The 19,448-nt window shown below is 42.8% G+C and overlaps 1 protein-coding gene and 1 long non-coding RNA gene across 5 annotated transcripts in view; one reads left to right on the top strand and one right to left on the bottom strand.

The window, feature by feature from the left end:
* The window catches only part of COL11A1 (collagen type XI alpha 1 chain), a 263,565-nt gene that overhangs the window by 179,250 nt on the left and 64,867 nt on the right, over nucleotides 1-19,448 (top strand). For all 4 annotated transcript variants that reach the window (XM_083445146.1, XM_083445147.1, XM_083445145.1 and 1 more), the window contains 6 exons: nucleotides 1,686-1,739; nucleotides 4,123-4,176; nucleotides 9,462-9,569; nucleotides 10,521-10,610; nucleotides 11,596-11,649; nucleotides 15,294-15,401. In XM_083445146.1, coding sequence (XP_083301272.1) covers nucleotides 1,686-1,739; nucleotides 4,123-4,176; nucleotides 9,462-9,569; nucleotides 10,521-10,610; nucleotides 11,596-11,649; nucleotides 15,294-15,401 — 468 coding nt within the window. The remainder of the gene's footprint in view (nucleotides 1-1,685; nucleotides 1,740-4,122; nucleotides 4,177-9,461; nucleotides 9,570-10,520; nucleotides 10,611-11,595; nucleotides 11,650-15,293; nucleotides 15,402-19,448) is intronic.
* LOC310679685 lies at nucleotides 11,584-17,387 on the bottom strand. The gene is made up of 3 exons (XR_014512472.1): nucleotides 17,301-17,387; nucleotides 15,301-15,411; nucleotides 11,584-11,662 (listed from the first exon to the last, which is right to left on the bottom strand). It is a non-coding gene; the product is annotated as an uncharacterized lncRNA (long non-coding RNA).

Here is a 19,448-nt window from a genome sequence, read left to right as displayed (position 1 = left end):
CTTCATTGTGCACACCTGGTTTGCTGCTGGAAATTTTGTGCAAGCTCTCAACAAGGCAGTTTGCAGGGTAAAGGCGTCCATTGAAAACTTGTCATCATCCCAACCAGGTGGCAGCCGCTTTAGTATCTGCAGAATGTTTTTCTCTGTAGGGATGACCAGACGCCACTAGAGGTCTCTCTCCATCTTGCGTGGATCCCAGTCCCAAAAGGAAAGAAAAATGCTGAAGTTAATGGGAAAGTTATATCCGCTATTGGCAGACTATTACCAAAACAAGTGTACGACAGGCACTAACTGGGTTATTGTCTTTAAAATGTTGCATTCATAAATGGAACTGAAGTATCCACCAGCCTGGAATAATGTAGAGGCTTTCAAAGGTTTTAGGGTCCCATTTACCTTAGTGGAATTGATCAGCTCCAATGGAATCAATGGCTGCACTGCTTGTTTCTGCCTAATACAACCCTTCAGCCTTTGTTTGAGCTTTGCTTGTAGACCAGGTTTGTCCTGGTGTGCAGAATGTACTGAACCATATTGATCCAGCATCCCTTGCTCTTATTATCCTTGCTTGACAGAATGTCACATGGAGACGTAATTCCCCAGCTTCACTTTTATTACTTCCCACTCTAGGGATCTATATGTCCATCACTACATCCCAGAGCAAAAATCTGCGTTTGCCCTATGGAACCAAAGTGGGTGGGTGGCGGGAGCAATTAGAGGGGTAGGAGTGGAGAAGGGGCTGTCAGTAAAAAGATTAAGCAGAAATGCTTTCCAAAGCTCCTAAAACAGATTTTTATTGCAAAGAAAGAAAGAATTGCCAGAGTTCCATTATGGCATGCTGGTGTGTAACATGTTCAGATGCCATCAACCACACTTGGTTCCTTGCATAATGTTGGGGTGCTTTTTGCATTCGTTTTGGATATTTTAATATCACAGACCCCCACCCTTATCGTGCTGATAAATTCCACAAGTTTTCATTTTTAAAACAGTTTCTATCAAATCGGGGTTGAGCGAAGTACAATTTTCAAAGATACCAGCATTCTTGTGAATTTGGATTGCCTTAGGATAAATCGTTGTGCAATTGGGGAGAGGTAATAAATTAATGAGGAGCAGGCAGCAGAAATGTACTATTTTGTCTCTTTTGGATCAGAGGGCACCAGGGTTTTTCTGGTACCTTCTTTACTGTTTGACTTATTTACAGATACAGAAGTAGGTCACATTAGAAGCTATGGGCCTGCACAGCTGGCAGCGCACAAAGGCACAGAATGTGCATTAGATTCCTTAAGGAAGCAATTGCTCAGGCCCCCTGCAGCCCCTTGCCCTAGCTGCTTCCAGTCCAGCTAAACTCCAACCCCAAGAAACCCCCTCTGGCTCTCTGATTCACTCTCTCTGCCTTCCCATCCAAGATGCAATGACGCTGTGCCTGTGTTGCATTGGCTAAAGGGTGTTCCCTTCCAAAGGCAGACAAGAGAGAGAGAGATTTCCAGTCATTAACTCCCATTCAGCAAATATTAACTGAACATCCCTGACCATGAGCAGTCAGCTTAATAATGGTTGGCCACTCAGCCGGCATTCACGGTGGGATGCTTGAAAGCCAGCTTGTCGGATTAGAGCTATCACAAAGATTGCTAGACTTGGTTAGCATCTGCTTCTCAGAGCTATAATTTGATTGCTTATGTTTCCCATTGCAGGGTCCACCAGGGAAGGATGGCTTGCCCGGACACCCAGGGCAGAGGGGTGAAACTGTAAGTGCATTATCTGTTTCTTCAGTATGGTGTTTTGTTTTGTTTTTAGCAAACTGCTCATTCCTCTTGGATAGAACTTGACACTTGGCAATCAACATGGAATCCTAATCCCAGCTACAAAGCAGGACTGGATTAACTGTTAAGCACAATAAGCACACACTTAGGGTATCAAGGGAAGAGGGGGCTCCGTGGTTATTTTCCATTGCCAGATTTACCATGGACCATATTGCTATTATTACTATAGTGCAGCTGAACCAGGTTCCTAAAAAAAAGAAGGCTCCCACGATAAAGGAAAAAATTACATTGTCACACACATACACACATATATAATGAAATAGTAATAACAGAGGTAATAGTATAGATCAATGATATATTTTGAATTAGATATATATGGTGGCACCAAAATATTCTAAGTGTTTAGGGCTTCTAAAGGTCTCAATCCAGCCCTGCTGCAAAGCAAGGAAGCGGCTGTGATTTCCAGTGAAGACCTGAGCAGGTTGTGCAGAAGATGCTTAATCCTTCCTCCAGGCTGCTTTCCCCCACCCCTTCACTTTTCCCCACAATGTAACAAATGTTTATGTTGCAGAGATTAATATTGCACAGTTTGAAGTGACTGGAAGCATAAGAACTAGCTCCTTTTGGAAAAAATCATCATCCCAGCCCATAAAAATATTATTCAAATTTTTACTGGCAGAACTCTTCAAAACAAAATATAAGCATCAAAGATACAACCAAAATATCCATACAATGACTTGTGCTGTCCAGCACAGGCTCAGCATCTTACAAAATATGAAATAATCCAAATAGCTCTATAAGCAAAGATATAGATCTCTCTCTCCTCAGCCTCCGTTCCAGCCTCCATTGGCCTTAGGCTGTTTAGTCTCCCTTCAGGAGAGCTTCATTTACATCCTCGCTCCATGGAGTTTGGGAGAACAAGACTCAATGGCCACTCCCTTTTAAAATGGAGATTTGCAGCCCAATACCTTCAACATATGATCTAAGGTTACAACACTCACAGGTTAGCTACCAGAGAACAACGGTGAGTTAATTAACAACTCAGCAAGAACTCAGAGTGCTCTCCTTGGCTTTAATATAGCCCCATGGAAAAACCCCACGTCAAACCTTTTCACCAATACACATTTAAGCATTCTCATTTCAGTGTCCATTAAACTGTTATACTTAACAAAAATGGGATTGGGGAAGATCAATTGCTCAGGGAAAGCAACACAGCTCGTTTTCTGCCCATGGCGTCTCCAGTGCAGATTGCACTCTGTACCTGCCAGCAGTGGAGGTCTGTCAATTCCTTGTTGGCTGCTAAATGCCTGGGACTGTTCTTGGAAGGTCACAGTGCAGCTTTACTGAAGTAGCAGCTTTGAGTGAGCATTAGCGCAGTGGATCCTCTGGCTCCCGGCAATTCTCAGGGGGCCGTTTGCTTCTTTTGCAAAAACTTTTCCTTAAAAGGATCATCAAGACACTCAATGTGCCTTCAAACATGCCTTAGGGAGTCTTTGTGAGCTTCCCCCCTCTTTTTATATATAATCCATCACTTTGTAGCATTGCTGAGCTCTTTTAAATGTGCGGCTCGCCACTCTGCTGCGGGAGAGCATCCATCTTGCAGCGCTATCTGCAGTTGCATTTGCACCAAATATCTCAGAGGTGGTGCTGGATTTTGCCCACGGCAAAATTTCAAGGCCAAATTGGATGTTCCTACATTGGTGAAACATGCAAATGAATTTTGTGGGGTGGAACAAGAAGGGCTTTGATTAGACCAATGGAATTTCTCTTGAGATAATTCCTCTCATTCCTACTTGAGATAATTCCTCTCACAGAAAACAGTTAAACAAGCTGTTGGTCCCCTTTTATAAAGGAGGGAAGAGGGGGGAAATCAACATCTTGATTTCTCATCTCAGTTACTACCTCCATTTGGTATTCCTTCCATGCCTTTAAGGCATCATCTATCTGTCGGTCCCAGTCTGATTTTAAGTGTATCTATGTATAGCTGTTCTTGCTTGTCTGCTCTTAACACATCTGTGCGGATGTCTGCAACATATATTTGAACTGAATCTGAGCAATATCATTTGTGCAATCACAGCCCCCTAATCAGTTTTGCAGAAAGTGCGACCTGCGAATGCTGCCACCTTGAACCGCGCTAGCGGAAGAGCCAAGCTCGCAATGATTGGAAATGATAGATCTTTGAAAGAGTCTTCAATATTTTACATTCAAGTGCGTGCAGTAATAACAGAAATGGCAGTCTTTATTCTTGGGAGAAAGACGATTCCCCTGACACCGTGCTTCATGCTTCTCATCTCTACAGCAGTTAAAAGCCGTTTGTGAATGTGCAGAAGTGTCAGTATTAGTAACCATTGTCTGCTTTGTTTTTTAGGGTTTCCAAGGCAAGACTGGCCCCCCAGGTCCCGGTGGCGTGGTTGGACCTCAGGTATGATGTTTCTGCCTAACTTTAGCTTTACCAAATGTGAAGGGAGCCTTTAGTTTGGCCGTGCCTGTCGCACAGCAACCTCTTTCAAGCTGACCCATGACACAGTCTACCAATGGGGTGGATGTTCAGACCAAGACTGTTTTTGCCTCGTGCCCACATGTGCCCTCAAGCAAGTCTGTTTTGTCACTATTCCATGTGGAGTTTTAAACGGGGAGGAAATACACAGATTTTTTTTTTGAAATTACTGCTGTTTTTTTAAAGTAAGAAATGGCAGCTGCTACTTATGAGATGGTCCAAGGCAGGCATGGGCAACCTTCGGCCCTCCAGATGTTTTGGCCTACAACTCCCATGATCACTAGCTAACAGGACCAGTGCTCAGGGATGATGGGAATTGTAGTCCAAAACATCTGGAGGGCTGAAGGTGTAGAGAGCCAGTGTGGTGTAGTGGTTAAGAGTGGTAGTCTCGCAATCTGGGGAACCGGGTTCGCGTCTCCGCTCCTCCACATGCAGCTGCTGGGTGACCTTGGGCTAGTCACACTTCTCTGAAGTCTCTCAGCCCCACTCACCTCACAGAGGGTTTGTTGTGGGGGAGGAAGGGAAAGGAGAATGTTAGCCGCTTTGAGACTCCTTAAAGGGAGTGAAAGGCGGGATATCAAATCCAAACTCTTCTTCTTCTATGCCTGGTCCAAGGCATCCCTCCCTCCCTCCCTCCCTCCCTCTCTTTCTTTCTTTCTTTCTTTCTTTCTTTCTTTCTCTCTCTTTCTCTCTTTGTTTAACAGCATAAAGCTGCTAAGAGCAGCTTCAAAGTGTGGCACCTGCCACACTGGATAAAAAATGCTTTTTTATCACACATCATGATGTGCTGTCACTTCCTGGGTAACTGTTTTTTATCTTGTATTTTTATGTCATGAGCTGCCCTGAGATCTATAAATGAAGTACGATATAATTTTTTAAATAATAATAATAATAGAGAAGATGGCTGTCCCCATGTATTAATGGTGACAGCCATCTTCTATTCTGCACAATGTTGTTTTGTATATCCCATTTTATGTACAGTTACCCAGTAAGATCTGTGTGGCCACTCTTTGGATCATGTTAGAAAGCATGTTTATCCCTTGCAGCAAACTGTGAGACAGAGAATGTGATTGATTGAACCCAGTGCTTGCAGTAAATCACAGATCTGTCCCATGGTGTGTCCTGGTTCAAGAGTCGGGACTGAGACAGGGTGGACTTGCTTTGGAGCAGATGAGGTTTGCATGTTTATCAGAAATTTGCCTGAAAAGAAATCTGTGGGATCTGTAAATCATGGGAAACCCTGCTCACATTAGTGGAGAAGTTTAAAAAACGTACCATGGGATTGTTAGCAACCCTACGAGAGATTATGGAAGGTTCGGGGAGACCTATACATGCTCAGTTTAGGAGGTCAGAGTCAGACTTGTCCTTCTACAAATGGAAGGGCACCTTTAATTTGTGGAAGGCACTTCTATCTAGTAGTAGCTCCCTCTGGAGGGAGGACTGTGGGGAGTCAATTTACCCTGACATGCCCTTTTTCCAGAAGCATACCATGCTACTTTATGTGGTGTTCAAGAGTTTCTCCAACCCTTCCAGACCAGGGCTGCAGGGAAAAGGAAGAAATGCCCACCTCCCCGCCCTAAAAAAACCACCTTCCACCCTTCCTTCTGTAGAAGGGTGCTATGAACTTACTTCAACTTAGGGGAACTCTGGATCCAACCCATAGTATTTTATTTAGGAATCACAGAGTGTGGCTTGACTAGAAATGTAATAATACCAATAATAATAATAATAATAATAATAATAATAATAATAATAATAATAATAATAATAAATTATTTATACCCCGCCCATCTGGCTGGGCCTCCCCAGCAACTCTGGGCGACTTCCATAGAAACCAAAAATACAGTAAAATATCACACGTCAAAAACTTCCCTGAACAGGGCTGCCTTCAGATGTCTTCTAAAAGTCTGGTAGTTGTTGTTCTCTTTGACATCTGGTGGGAGGGCGTTCCACAGGGCGGGCGCCACTACCGAGAAGGCCCTCTGCCTGGTTCCCTGTAACTTGGCTTCTTGCAGTGAGGGAACCGCCAGAAGGCCGTTGGCGCTGGACCTCAGTGTCCGGGCAGAACGATGGGGGTGGAGACGCTCCTTCAGGTATACTGGACCGAGGCCGTTTAGGGCTTTAAAGGTCAGCACCAACACTTTGAATTGTGCTCAGAAACGTACTGGCAACAAGCTCTTAAAGAAAAGTTTTTAGGTGGCCAGACCTCTCTGAATTTCTCTCTACTCTGGTTTAGCTACAGCCGTCGTATGAATCATTTTTGTTGTGTTTCTTCCAACACTTCAGTGAAGTGAAACAGCGGGCATCTTACTGAGTGCCCATTTTATCTGAATTACCGTGTGTCTCCTTCTCGACTTTTATTGACTAAGCTTAATTTCCAATGCCTGACCAGGCTGCCTTTGAATGTTAGTAAAGGTAACTGAAATCCCATCTCAGGACTGGTATATTGTGCATTGGCTTTCTTTGCGAGGGTTTTTAATTTATTTGTATCACATTAGCATTTTATTTTCTTTCTTTTTAAAAAGAAAAATAGCCCATTGCTTTCTGTCACCAGGAAAAAAAAAATGCATTGCACCATGTACAGCCAAACTTGGAAGGAGCTTCCACATGAATTTGTATCATGAACACCATTATCATTCTGTGTTGATGTTTCTGATTTTTATCTTTAAATAGGAGTAATGGAAGTGTAGTGGCAAAACACGGCGTTAAATTTCCTTTCAACTAATGTCTTACAGAGTGCTTAGTACACTTTGGAATCAATGGCATTTGTTTCTGCTTTACTACCAAATGTATATCTGAGGGCAGTGAGCTGAATTTGCATTGCCTCATCAGAATCCAAGCAAGGCCTATTAATCAGGGTTTTGCAGTGCTACTTGATGGAGTCCTTCCCAGATAAGAGAGAGCCTGCATAATTAGCTAGGCTTCCTATTACCCCAAGACAATTTGTTGCTGTTGTTTAGTCGTTTAGTCGTGTCCGACTCTTCGTGACCCCATGGACCAGAGCACGCCAGGCACTCCTGTCTTCCACTGCCTCCCGCAGTTTGGTCAGACTCATGTTCATAGCTTCGAGAACACTGTCCAACCATCTCGTCCTCTGTCGTCCCCTTCTCCTAGTGCCCTCCTTCTTTCCCAACATCAGGGTCTTTTCCAGGGAGTCTTCTCTTCTCATGAGGTGGCCAAAGTAGTGGAGCCTCAGCTTCACGATCTGACCTTCCAGTGAGCACTCAGGGCTGATTTCCTTAAGAATGGATGCATTTGATCTTCTTGCAGTCCATGGGACTCTCAAGAGTCTCCTCCAGCACCATAATTCAAAAGCATCAATTCTTCGGCGATCAGCCTTCTTTACGGTCCACCCCAAGACAATAGAAACAATATATCTCCACACACTTCCTCGTAACTGTACACCAGTTTGCCAACTTGCCGGACCAAGGGCAACACAGAATCATAGCCTTGTAGAGTTCAAAGAGTCATCTAGTCCAGCCCCCTGCAATGCAGGAATCCCAACAGAAGCATCCATGAAAGATGACCATCCAACCTCTGCTTTGAAACCTCCACTGAAGGACATTTCACCATCTCCCGAGGGAGACCGTTTGACTGTCTAACAGCTCTTACCGTTAGAAAGTTCTTCCTGGTGTTTTGTCAGAATCTCCTTTCTTGTAACTCGAAGCCAATGCTATTAGCCACATTTGCTCGACACTTGGGCCATGTGCATCAGAAAGGAAGGGTGTAGACCACTCACCACCACATGAAGAATGGCAGAAACTGGGATGTGGAGTTTCCAGTGAGCAGGAAAGGTGCCACAGCGCTAAAGACCCATCTCCCCTCAAATTCTTACCATTCAGCAATCACAGCTTGATATGGACAGATCAGCCCATCTCTGTTCTGTGCCAGTACCTTTGGGAATTGGTCCAACTTACCTGTTTTCTTTCTTTCTTTTTAAAAAATATTTTTATTAGTTTTTACATGAAATTTCCAAAAAACATACAAGATATTTTCTTATTTTATTCGGTGTTTTGGACTTCCATCAACCACATCTGAAGATTTTTCAATCTTTATCACTTAATCTGCATTTCATTAATTTTACTATTACTTTTAATAGTCCTTCACTAATAATTCTCTTCATACTTTCCTCTGCAATATTTCACATAGTCCTCCTTACAAAACCTTTTGCAATCCTACTAGCGTAATCTGTTGATTACAATTGCTTTTCAAATAGTTCACATATTTACTCCAGTCCTCTGAGAATTTCTGATCCCTCAGGTTTCGAATCCTTCCTGTCATCTTGTCTAATTCTGCATAGTCCATTAATTTCGTCTGCCATTTGTCTTTCGTCGGTAATTCTTCCAGTTTCCATTTCTGTGCCAACAGTACCCTTGCTGCCATTATTGCATATAAAAACAGTTTATTATTCTGTCTATTAATATCCTCCCCTACAATGCCAAGTACAAATGCTTCTGGTGTTTTTTCATATAAATGTATATTTCAACATCTTTTTCATCTCATTATATATCATTTCCCAGAAGCTTTTCACTTTCTTACATTCCCACCACATGTGATAAAAAGATCCTTCCTTTTCTTTACATTTCCAACATTTATTACTTATTTTATACATTTTGGCTAATTTCACTGGTGTAATATACCTGTTTTCATGCAGATTTTAAAGTGAAAATCCTAAAACATAACAATAATCTCATGGTACAAACTTGATAACATACTTCATGAGATGGTCCAAGTGTTGCCTTTTGCCTTCTTCCTTTCCAAAAACAGCATTTCAAAACTAGTAACTTCAGTGCCATGTGGCTGAAAGCCCCTTTAAAATGCTTGGTGGAAGCGCAGTCCCTTCCTAGGGAACTATATGCACATTTTTGGCCACTGATATATGCATTTTGTACACATTACTTGGCCGGAGAACTGCGTTGCAAAATTTCAAAGGTTGGCTGCGTTTTGGTTTGTGCATTGTTTCAGAAGGTGCAAATTAGGAAGACTCACCTTTGAATCTCATTTCTCCCCTATCCCATCATAGCACTACCACGTCCTGACCATTTTGGGAGTAGGATGCTATCGTGGTACAACTGTGTTTGGAGATCTTAAATGCTGAAGACCATTTGAACATGACAAGAAAATTGGTTAACTGTATTCCTCTTGGAAGTGGAGGTCAGGGAATACGTCAGTGGCACGGGATAATTAATGCTGCTGTTTTGGTTTCTTAGGGCCCCACTGGCGAGACTGGCCCAATAGGTGAGAGAGGTCATCCTGGTCCTCCAGGCCCACCAGGTGAACAAGGTCTTCCAGGGGCTGCTGGGAAAGAAGGTGCTAAGGTATCAGTGCTGGCGTGTGTGCACTTCTGTTGGATGCATGAAAACACACTAATATTTTCTTGTTTCTTGATCTGAATGGGCAGTTTGCCACAGCTTCAGAGATACACATGGGATGTGTTACTTCACTTCAGATCTAACTTTGTTGAGTGGTGGGTAGTGGTGGACCTACATTCTGGGGACCCCTTGGCAACCAGCAATGAGGTCTAGCTAGCCACTGTTGTCTTCTTCAGTGGGGTTGTTCCATGACAGATCACCATACCGTCACAATGTCTGTGCTACTGACTCTCAAACTCTGGGATGGAAATATATGCAATGACAAAATCTGTCAATTTGACTTAAATCAGTGCAACTCTACTAGACCCCCGAGATTTAAGCAAAGCAAACGAAAATAGCTTCTGGGGGCTCTCTGGGATTAGGGGCCATGAAGCTTAAGTTTCATTAGTTTCATAGTAGATCAGCCCCTGGCGGTGGGAATTAATGCAGGGAATGGCCTTCAATGCTGGAAGAATGATGCTCCCTAGCATCCAATGGGTCTACATTGTAATGGTCCGAAATGTCCAACAGTGGCAAGTGCAGTTAATGAAGCTGCCTGGGTGCACTGAAGATTGAGACTGTGTGCTTAGGAGTGCCGAACCTCACGTAAAAGGTAAGCTAGCATTGGATTGATTATGGCTGAGATGCAAAGTCATGTAACTGCTTCTTTGATCAAAAGAACAATGATAAACAAGTTCAGGAAGAGAGTTTACTCATAAAAGTCAATGCCTTAGCATATGTTCACGTCTCAGATCTTTATTGGTTAGTAAAAAAAAGAACATCAGCTCTTTTAAATTTGACAGGATTTTCAGAACTTGCCATGTGAGTGGATACAGAATCTCACTGCCATTAAAATCCAACATGTGTGAGAAATCATGGCTGAACTGCCTGCAATTTGTTTTTGATCTGTTTCCTTAGGGTGATCCAGGTCCTCAAGGCATCTCTGGGAAAGATGGACCTCCAGGACTCCGTGGTTTCCCAGGTGAAAGGGGCCTGCCAGGAGCTCAGGTGCAGTATTAAGGACGTGTTCCTAACCCTATTTGCATGGGATTAAGTCCTCAGTAGGAGTTACTTCTGGTGTCTGCACATTGTTATATTAACTGTTAAGAGAACAATGTCCACACAGATTGCTTAAGTGTTTTTTTAAAAAAATATAAAAAGTACAGTACAGATTATCTTCTGACATTTAAAAATCAATTTACGAATGTCTATGAAATGTACAGCACTAATTGTGTCTTCAGGCATTGCTCTCTGTCAGTTTCTTGAGGTGCCATTTCCTGTCCTGTCCTCCCCGTTGATGGGGAGGAGACGAGGATGATATGGTTAATCAGGAGGTGACATCTCCTGACTTGATTTGCCAGGGAAGATCCAACACCTCAGGCTCAATAGGTCCTAAACACCAGTTTACAATATACTGACTGCTTAGCTCTTAAAGAAGGCTTCCTCAAACTTGGCACTCCAGATATTTTGAGACTACAATTCCCATCATTTCTGACCACTGGTCTTGTTAGCTAGGGATCATGGGAGTTGTAGGCCAAAAACATTTGGAGGACCAAGTTTGAGGAAGCCTGTCTTAAAGGCTTGGTTAGTGGTTAAGTAATTGTCAGAAGTGGTAAGAGACAGAAAATTGTTAATTAATGCATATTTTGTTAAAAGCTTAGGAAAAAAAAGATTTTGACTTTTAGAGGAGAGAGGAGGAGTGATCTATTTTTATTTTACTTTCAGCTGCTCTAGGGAGGCCTGCAGTCCAGTATACACTTTCCTGGGAGTAAACATCGCTCCTCTCTTCTTTCTTTCTTTCTTTCTTTCTTTCTTTCTTTCTTTCTTTCTATTGCCGTAAAGTAGAACAAGCAAAGGGTTCTGCAGTAAATAGCCCATAGACTATTCATGTTCTGTAGATAGAACAGATGAAATAAAACGCTTTGAAATGCTGTGCGTCACTCTTCAAATAGTGACAATGGTAATAATGACACATAATGCCTTCTTTTGGTAGGGTGGAGCTGGTCTGAAAGGAGGAGAAGGTCCACAAGGTCCACCGGGGCCCATTGTAAGTAGAATAGCTTGAAGGACAATGAAAAAAACATTAGTATGAAAAAATGACTTCCTTTTTTATTTATGTGTATGTGCTCTTGTGAACAGTATCTAAATGAATGTCATTCAGTTCTGTCAATAGCCATTCCCTAGTAATTATGAGTCGACAAACAGAAGGAACTATCAACACAAACATATTGGCCCATCTGAAACCTGCTGTTATCAGCAGGAGACAAATGGTATTTTCTTGTTTTCTTGTTTTATTAGAAATTATAAAGGGGTGGGGGGAGAGATAAGAAGCCTCTACTGCAGGAAAATGAAAAGTCTACTGTACTGAAAGACTGCTGTGAAATTCTGTCCAGCCTTCCTTTCGTTCTGTAATACATAGAAGTTTGGCCCAAACTACAAGTTATGTTACACACTCTTTTAAAACACAGATGCGCACACAGAGGGAAAGCAAGAAACTGGTCAGGGCCCTGATCCAGATTAGGAGTGTTCTTAAATTGTCCACTTTTGTTTTCAAGAAAAAGCAGAGGGGGTCCTGATCTGGAACATGCTCCCAGTCTGGATCAGAATCCTGCACCAGTTGCATGCTGAAAATCATTGTGCTCATGACAACCTCATGGCAGGTGAAGTTACTTTCACAATAAGACACTTCAGCATTGATCTAATGGTTCTGCCATCATTGCAGATGTTGGTCACAACAGATGGTGCTTCTCTCTCATGTGTGCCTTTATTCCTGCCCAGAAAGTCTGAAGGGCAGGAAACCAGGAAAAGCTGTTGTACATCGAAAGTTGTACCAAATCTTCTGGTCTGTGGTAAAGAGCTGGGTTTCCTCCAATATTAGAGAGGTGTGGTGTGAAATTGCTACATCCGAGTAGAGTACAGTAGACATTTCCTCCCTCCTTTCCCAGTACAACGAGAGTAAAAGCAGAGTGACACAAAGCGTGTTCTCCTTAATAGAGAGCACATGTTGCGGTGGGGTCTAGCAGGCCACCCCAATGTTGCTGGGCAGATCTGTTGGTTGGCCACAGGCTGTGATTGGGTACTTGTGTTTCTGGGGAGATTTCGATGTTGCCAATTTGTGGGTTGGGCTCAAAGTTGGGCACACAGCTTTGGGTGTTCTCTTTTGCCGCGTGCACCAGATCACCCGCCTACCCTCCCTGAACTGGGGAATTTGCGCTTGACCTTGCTATGCCTGTCATGGGGTCACCTGCTTTTGGGGCAGGGGCCTGGAGAAAGCTTGAAAGGGAAGTCCTGCTCTGTTCAGTTGGAAGATGAGTAGAAGCTTCTGAGCAGTTGCGTTCCCAATTTTGTGGATGGATCAGCTCATGTTCAACTGAATGTGGGTAGAGAGAAGTCCCTTCAGACATTCCTCACTCAACATGGGAAGGCCGGGAACAGAGAGGGATTGACTTGTGTGCATTGGGATATTGAAGGCAGGGCCTCATGGCCCCAGTCCTCCTATGTAGGTATTTCCTGTTTAGACACCTGAATAGGCAAGTGTCATGCTGTGAGTTTCTTGATCATGTAGCTTAGCTGTCAGTTCCCAGTAAACCTCGGTAAAATACACACAGGGCAAAGAGGATGCTGTAAGACCACTACCTCATTGGTTTTATTTTTAACTTCCATTGGGGGAATACTTCTGCTTGATTTTGAAGTCTTGCACATGTATATTCATTTCTCAACCAACTTGTGAAAACAAACCAGCTCCCCTCTGTGGGGTAAGATTCTAATTGCCATGAAATTTAATTCTCACTCCCTGGGAATCCTAATCAAAGCAAAGCAGCATTAATCCTTTTCTATGCTTCTCAGTCATGCCGTGTGAATATTTAAGGCCAGCCCTCATCCCCTGCCATTCTGGCTTGGGTATTTCAGGCATGTGATCAACTGGGTCAGGGGGGAAAGAGAGCCCAGGGGCAAGCAAGCAAACAAACAAACAAGCAAACAAACAAACAAACATCCTTTTTCATTATGTGTGTTTTAGAACACGCTTCCCTCAGACAAAAAGAGCATTTTAAATTCAAAGAGCCCAAACACAAAAAGAAAAGTCTTTTGAATACAAGTATGTTTGGAACTTGCTAGAAGCATCAGCAAGTTTGTGTTACCCACAAATAGGGTGTATCTACACACAGGGGAGAAAAACTCTATAAATAAGTCAGAAATTAAATTGTTATAACAAAGGATAAAAAGCACTGAGGAAAATTGCTTAGAAATGTTTTTTTTTGCTCTCCAGTGCCGTCTGATGTTGCATTCAAAACACTGTTTTTTGACTAATGTAGCTGAGTCCATGGACATTAACACAGAAGTCAACAACTTTTTTTTAGTCAGTTGAGCGAATTTCACATTTTTTGTATGCCAAATTTCATAATAACATTGGCTTGGTCGACATAAACAGGGGTCAGGACACATGACACTCCAAATGTTGGATTACAGCTCCCATCATCTATGATAAGAGCGGTAAACTAACAACATCTGAAGATTAGCCCCCCCCCCCCCCGTGCTAAAGACTCCTTCACATATTAAATTCCACCTGAGGGCCAAACTATATGCAACGCTGAATTATGGGTAGTTTCTCCAGACATTCACACCTGTTTTTCTCCAGGTGTAGAGACTTCAACTGCCTCAGAAGCCCCATGTGTTTTAGTAGGGTGTCTTCACTCATTAAACTCACTAAATATAGACCCCTGGAGAAGGGGTGTAGCTCAGTGGTTGAGCCCATGATCTGCCTGCAAAAAGTCCCAAGTCCCTAGCATGTCTGGGTAAAGCCAAGGAAGACTCCTCTCTGAAGGTATAGAGACCCACATGGAGATAGAACTGAGCCAGATGGGTCAATGGGCTAACTCAACAGAAAACAGTTTCCTATGTTCCAGCCACCGAAACCAGGGAGAAGAAGCAGGGAAACCAGGGAGCAAGGCAATAACATCAGCAAAAGTGCCGTGTGTATTTTGGCTGTTAGCTCTTTCAGTTGTATACCTAAAACTTTTGAATATGAATGTGACAGATAAATCTTTGCAACCATAGAATGACATCAATTCAGGAATCAGGTGTGACTGTGACATCTAATATATACTCAGAGGCAAATCTTAAGAGATGTGGTGAAATACCGTCCCTGAATCTGAGCCAGAAAGCATGATTTCCAGAGGAGAAAAAAGCACTGCTGGAGTGAGCCCAGACTCCACTGCTTTCTGGCACTTCCTGGACCTAGAGGAGACTGTCCTAGCAGAGCTTGCAAACCCTGCTTTTCCCAGGCAATGGCAAGACTTGGACAAGGAGCTTCCAAGTGGAACCAGGCTTGCATTTGGTGCCAAATTTAAAGGCATTGAATGAATGCAAGCCCTGCTTGTGGAAGAACAACCAGGAGGACATTCTAAGGTTCCCCATTGTTCCTCTGCACCCACAGCTTTACCTGCCCTCACGTTGTATAACTTCAGGTATGGGGCAGGTAGCCAAGGCTTGGGAGAAACAATGTTATGGACCAAATTGGGCCCACTGGAATGGGCTGGAGGTTCTCCACCTGTCTTTTAAAGCAGAGATGTGGGGGACATCTCACTAGAAGAATTAGGCCACTTGCCAATCTTTTAGCAGTCTTTGTCCTAAACTGTGCAATGTCGCTGGTTATTAAATAGTTTATTCAGTGGTCTTTTCTTTTAATTGCAGGGTTCACCTGGTGAACGTGGTCCAGCAGGTACCGCTGGCCCAATTGGTTTGCCGGGACGTCCTGGTCCCCAGGGTCCTCCTGGGCCGGCGGGAGAAAAGGGAGCTCCGGTGAGTAATTCTAAAGAAAGCGAGAAGTAATATTACAGAAATTATTACTTTTCATATCCAATAATGTTAGCTCTTCACACTCCAATACCTTTCTATTGCATATGTGCCTGGCATACTCCCTCTCTATTTACAATAGAGCACTGCAGAAATTTAATTAAACTCGATGACATTTTTTGGCACACTTTATCAAGCCCTAAGGCCCAGGGAGAGGGGTTAAACAAAGCTGATCATCGTGAACACAATAGTGGCTGCCTCTGATGATAAAATAGTTTGTCACGCCGTAGCTTTGATTTAACCTTAGTGCCCTAATGCTCTGCTTTACAAAGTATGCCTTTATTTCCCATTTTCGTATCAGATTCCATCGTCACCTACTCCTGCTCTCTGCTACCTTTCTAGTCAAGTGCAACTTTTAAATGAAAACATCACGGGTGGGAACTTTCAGACCTCCTGATGTTGTTAGACCCCCCCCCCCAAACCATCATTCTTGGTCACTGGCCATGCTAGCTGGGACTGATGGGAGCTGGAGTCCAGAAATATCAGAAGGGCAAACTGGTGCCCCATTCCTGCTATACATAGATGGAAATGCTCCTCAGATATAGGGGAGTAGCTTTTGTCATCTTCATATGACTCTTCCCCGACCCAGGTTCAATGCCATGTTATAGACAGTGCCTCTGTATCTTAATTATGGTATATCTAAAAGGTAAATATTGTGTATTATCTAAGAATTACTAAACTACAGAGTTCAAAAGTAAGCAGAGTTTTAGTCCTCGTGGAAAACTCCAACAGATGTCGCAAAGGAAACCTGTGGGCAGGGCACATCAAACAAGTTATGTGAACGCAAGAGGGTCCTGTTTTTTTCCTGCTACACTGAATGACAATCAGCTTTTGAAACTGAGGATATTTTCAAAAAGTGCATCCATGGTATGCCAAGGAGGTCTACAGTTCAAAGGAAAAAATGTTCAATAATTCCACTGGGTTTGCAGCGTGTGAGAATGGAATTAAAAATTACAATATGAAATGAAATGCCTGGCTGGTGCTGAAAACAGCACAGAGCTCCCGCTATGTAACATAGAACTTTGAATCAAGTGCTTCCTTGCCTCCAATCCACAGCACTGACCTGGTTCACACATACCATGAAACCGTGAGTTAACCACAAGTTGCTCCACAGACAATCAAACAAACCATGGATTGTTTCTCCATAGTTGGGTTCGTTTTCCAGCAGCTCTTGTCTTATTGCCTTTGCATTTTGGTAAGCAACTGTGGCAGCGTGGCAAATCAAACTGCTATTAATTGCGGGTGCTGGGTTGCACATAACACCTAGTCATAGTTAAAACAAACCAAGTTTCATAAGCCAACAGCAAACCATGGCTTTTGATCATGGTTAGTTGACAGTAAAGAAACTATAATTAAGCCATGGGCCAGGAATTACACTGAAAGCTAAGCCATGATTTAATCAAGCATGGCTTAGCATTATGTGCAAATGATGCCATTGATTACCACCAACATGGTGAATGGTCACGGATGGTGGGAATTGTAGTGCAACAACTTCTGGAAGGCACCATGCTGGCTACATCTGCCATATTAGTACACCATTCTTCAGTATGAATCTGAAGCTGTGTAGTCCAATGTGCATTTACATGGGAGTCGCAATAAACCCAGTGAGTCTTCTGCCTGAGTATATATGTACAGAATTGTGCTGTAAATTGATTTCATTAATCTCTCACAAAATCCTATCAATACATATTTTGCCAGTGTTCTAAGCTCCACTTTCCCTCCCTATATGATCATATTGTTCCCTGCCTCCAAATAAGTATTGACATTATGCTAACTACATGATATTGGCAACATATAACTCATTAACATAGAAGACTGTATTCCTGAGATTTTTCATTTCTTCACCTGCTTCGGTATATTTAATTTATCTGTCTGCAGAGTCTCCAGCAGGTTATGTTATCTGTATTTTCATTTCTGTTTTCTGTCTGTTATTTATCATGCACTTATCATAAAAATGTATTGAAATTCTGAAATGCAGACAATGGTTACTATAACAACTTAAGCTGCTTTGCAATGTACCGTTCTGAGTTTTGTAATTTATATGTATGAGTCCTTATCGTGACTGAGTGAGCCACTTGGAGCTGGGTTCTTAGAAAAATTGAACGCTGTGACCTTGAAGCTACCAAAATGAACCCGTGAACATAGTGTTCAGAAGGTTTCAGAAGTCAAGCTCTGAAGAAAATTGGAGATAATCCCACTGTAGCCAATCAGTGACCTGAAACTCTGCTCTTTGTAGCTCACATGTTTGACTTTGTCTGCCATAGGCAGTCAGGTGCAGTGTAAGGACAGGATCTGCTAAATACCTCCAGCCTAGACTGCTACAGTGTATTGTACCTGGGACTGCCTTTGGAAACAGTGCAGAAATTTCAGTGCAAAGCATATTGCACTGTTTTAAAACAACACCACTGGTCCATTTCCAACAATGGTTGGTTACGCTGGTGCTAACCTACAAAATGTGGGCTGAGAGTACCTGAAGAGTCTTCTTCCCTGTGGTCCTGGTCATCCATTCAGATCTCTAGAGATGCAGTGGGCAGTGACTTGACAGGGTGCCTTTTCATTTGTGAAAAAGGGACGCGGGTGGCGCTGTGGTCTAAACCACTGAGCCTCTTGGGCCTGCCTATCAGAAGGTTGGTGGTTTGAATCCCCACGACAGAGTGAGCGCCTGTTGCTCTGTCCCAGCTCCTTCCAACCTAGCAGTTTGAAAGCACACCAGTGCAAGTAGATAAACAGGTACTGCTGCAGCGGAAAGGTAAACGGTGTTTCGGTGCACTCTGGTTTCTGTCACAGTGTCCTGTTGCACCAGAAGCAGTTTAGTCACATGACCCAGAAAGCTGTCTGTGGACAAATGCCTCCTCCCTCAGCCTGAAGTGAGATGAGCGCCGCAACCCCCTAGTCACCTTTGATTGGACTTAACCATCCAGGGGTCCTTTACCTTTACCTTTTACCTTTCATTTGTGGTATTTCATCTCTAAAACACACTACCCATTTGTTTATTCTGATGTCATTTTGGTCCAAGAAAGACCTTTTTATTTCTGTGGTCCTGTCAACTGAGATTTATTCTTTTGTTTCTTCACTCCTCTATTTGATGCCATTTTTATTACTGTTTGGCTGTTTGCGTTTCTGTTTTTAAATATTTTAGGTGTGTATTTTTTTTCATAAAAATTATATACCACTTGTATGTAAAGAAAATCCTCAAAGCCTTTATGTTACCGGCTTTGGGCATCCATGTGTCAAAAAGCAATGGATAAATTCTATAGTATTTCTTTTTCCTTTAATGTGATTGTTCTGATGCTACAGGTATCACTATATAGCATTGCTCAGAGGTTTTTACTTTGCAGAGAGAGAGGTCAGAGATGGCAAATAGGAAGTGGAGGTTGGCGTTGTGAGATTCAGGTGCAAGTAAATGAGAGATGTGCCTAGTTTGTGAATTAAAGTCATAGGTGACTGGGATCAATTGTACATTGTTTCTGCTTTGAGAATGAGCAGCTGATTTCGTACTTTTGGGTGGATGGGGAGGACTCACTGTTGTACCAAGATATTACACATCAAGTTTCTTCATGCACAAAGTACCGAGCAGATGTGTTTCTCACACAGCTCTTCGTCTGCTAGATTTAATTGTGCAACAAGGTGTGTGATGGAAGGAAGGGGAGAGGGAGAGAGATAACCCTTTGGAAAGCTTGTTTTGCAGCTATCAACACTTGGTGTCGGTTGCCAAAATGAAAATCACAGATATCAATTGCATTCTAGCCTTTGCAAAACACTCAAAGGAGAGTAGGATAATGGATTGATGAGTAGATAGAGGAAGCAGGACTGTTGAAGGCATGGAAGTGAGAGTGACAAAAGACTAGGGTGTTACTCATAAGCAGACAACAGTTATGTGGGATAAACAGAGAAAAGGTGTAAATGGAGACAAGAGGGGTGATACAGGAGGACCTCGACCCTTTTTTTTAAACAAAACGAAACCCAAATGCTGGGTTGTGAAATCATTACCTG

The sequence above is a fragment of the Podarcis tiliguerta genome, assembly GCF_965153285.1.
Source record: "Podarcis tiliguerta genome assembly, chromosome: 6".
NCBI lineage: Eukaryota > Metazoa > Chordata > Lepidosauria > Squamata > Lacertidae > Podarcis > Podarcis tiliguerta.
Note: the sequence above shows the minus strand (reverse complement) of the source record. Positions and strands in the feature narration are given on the sequence as shown.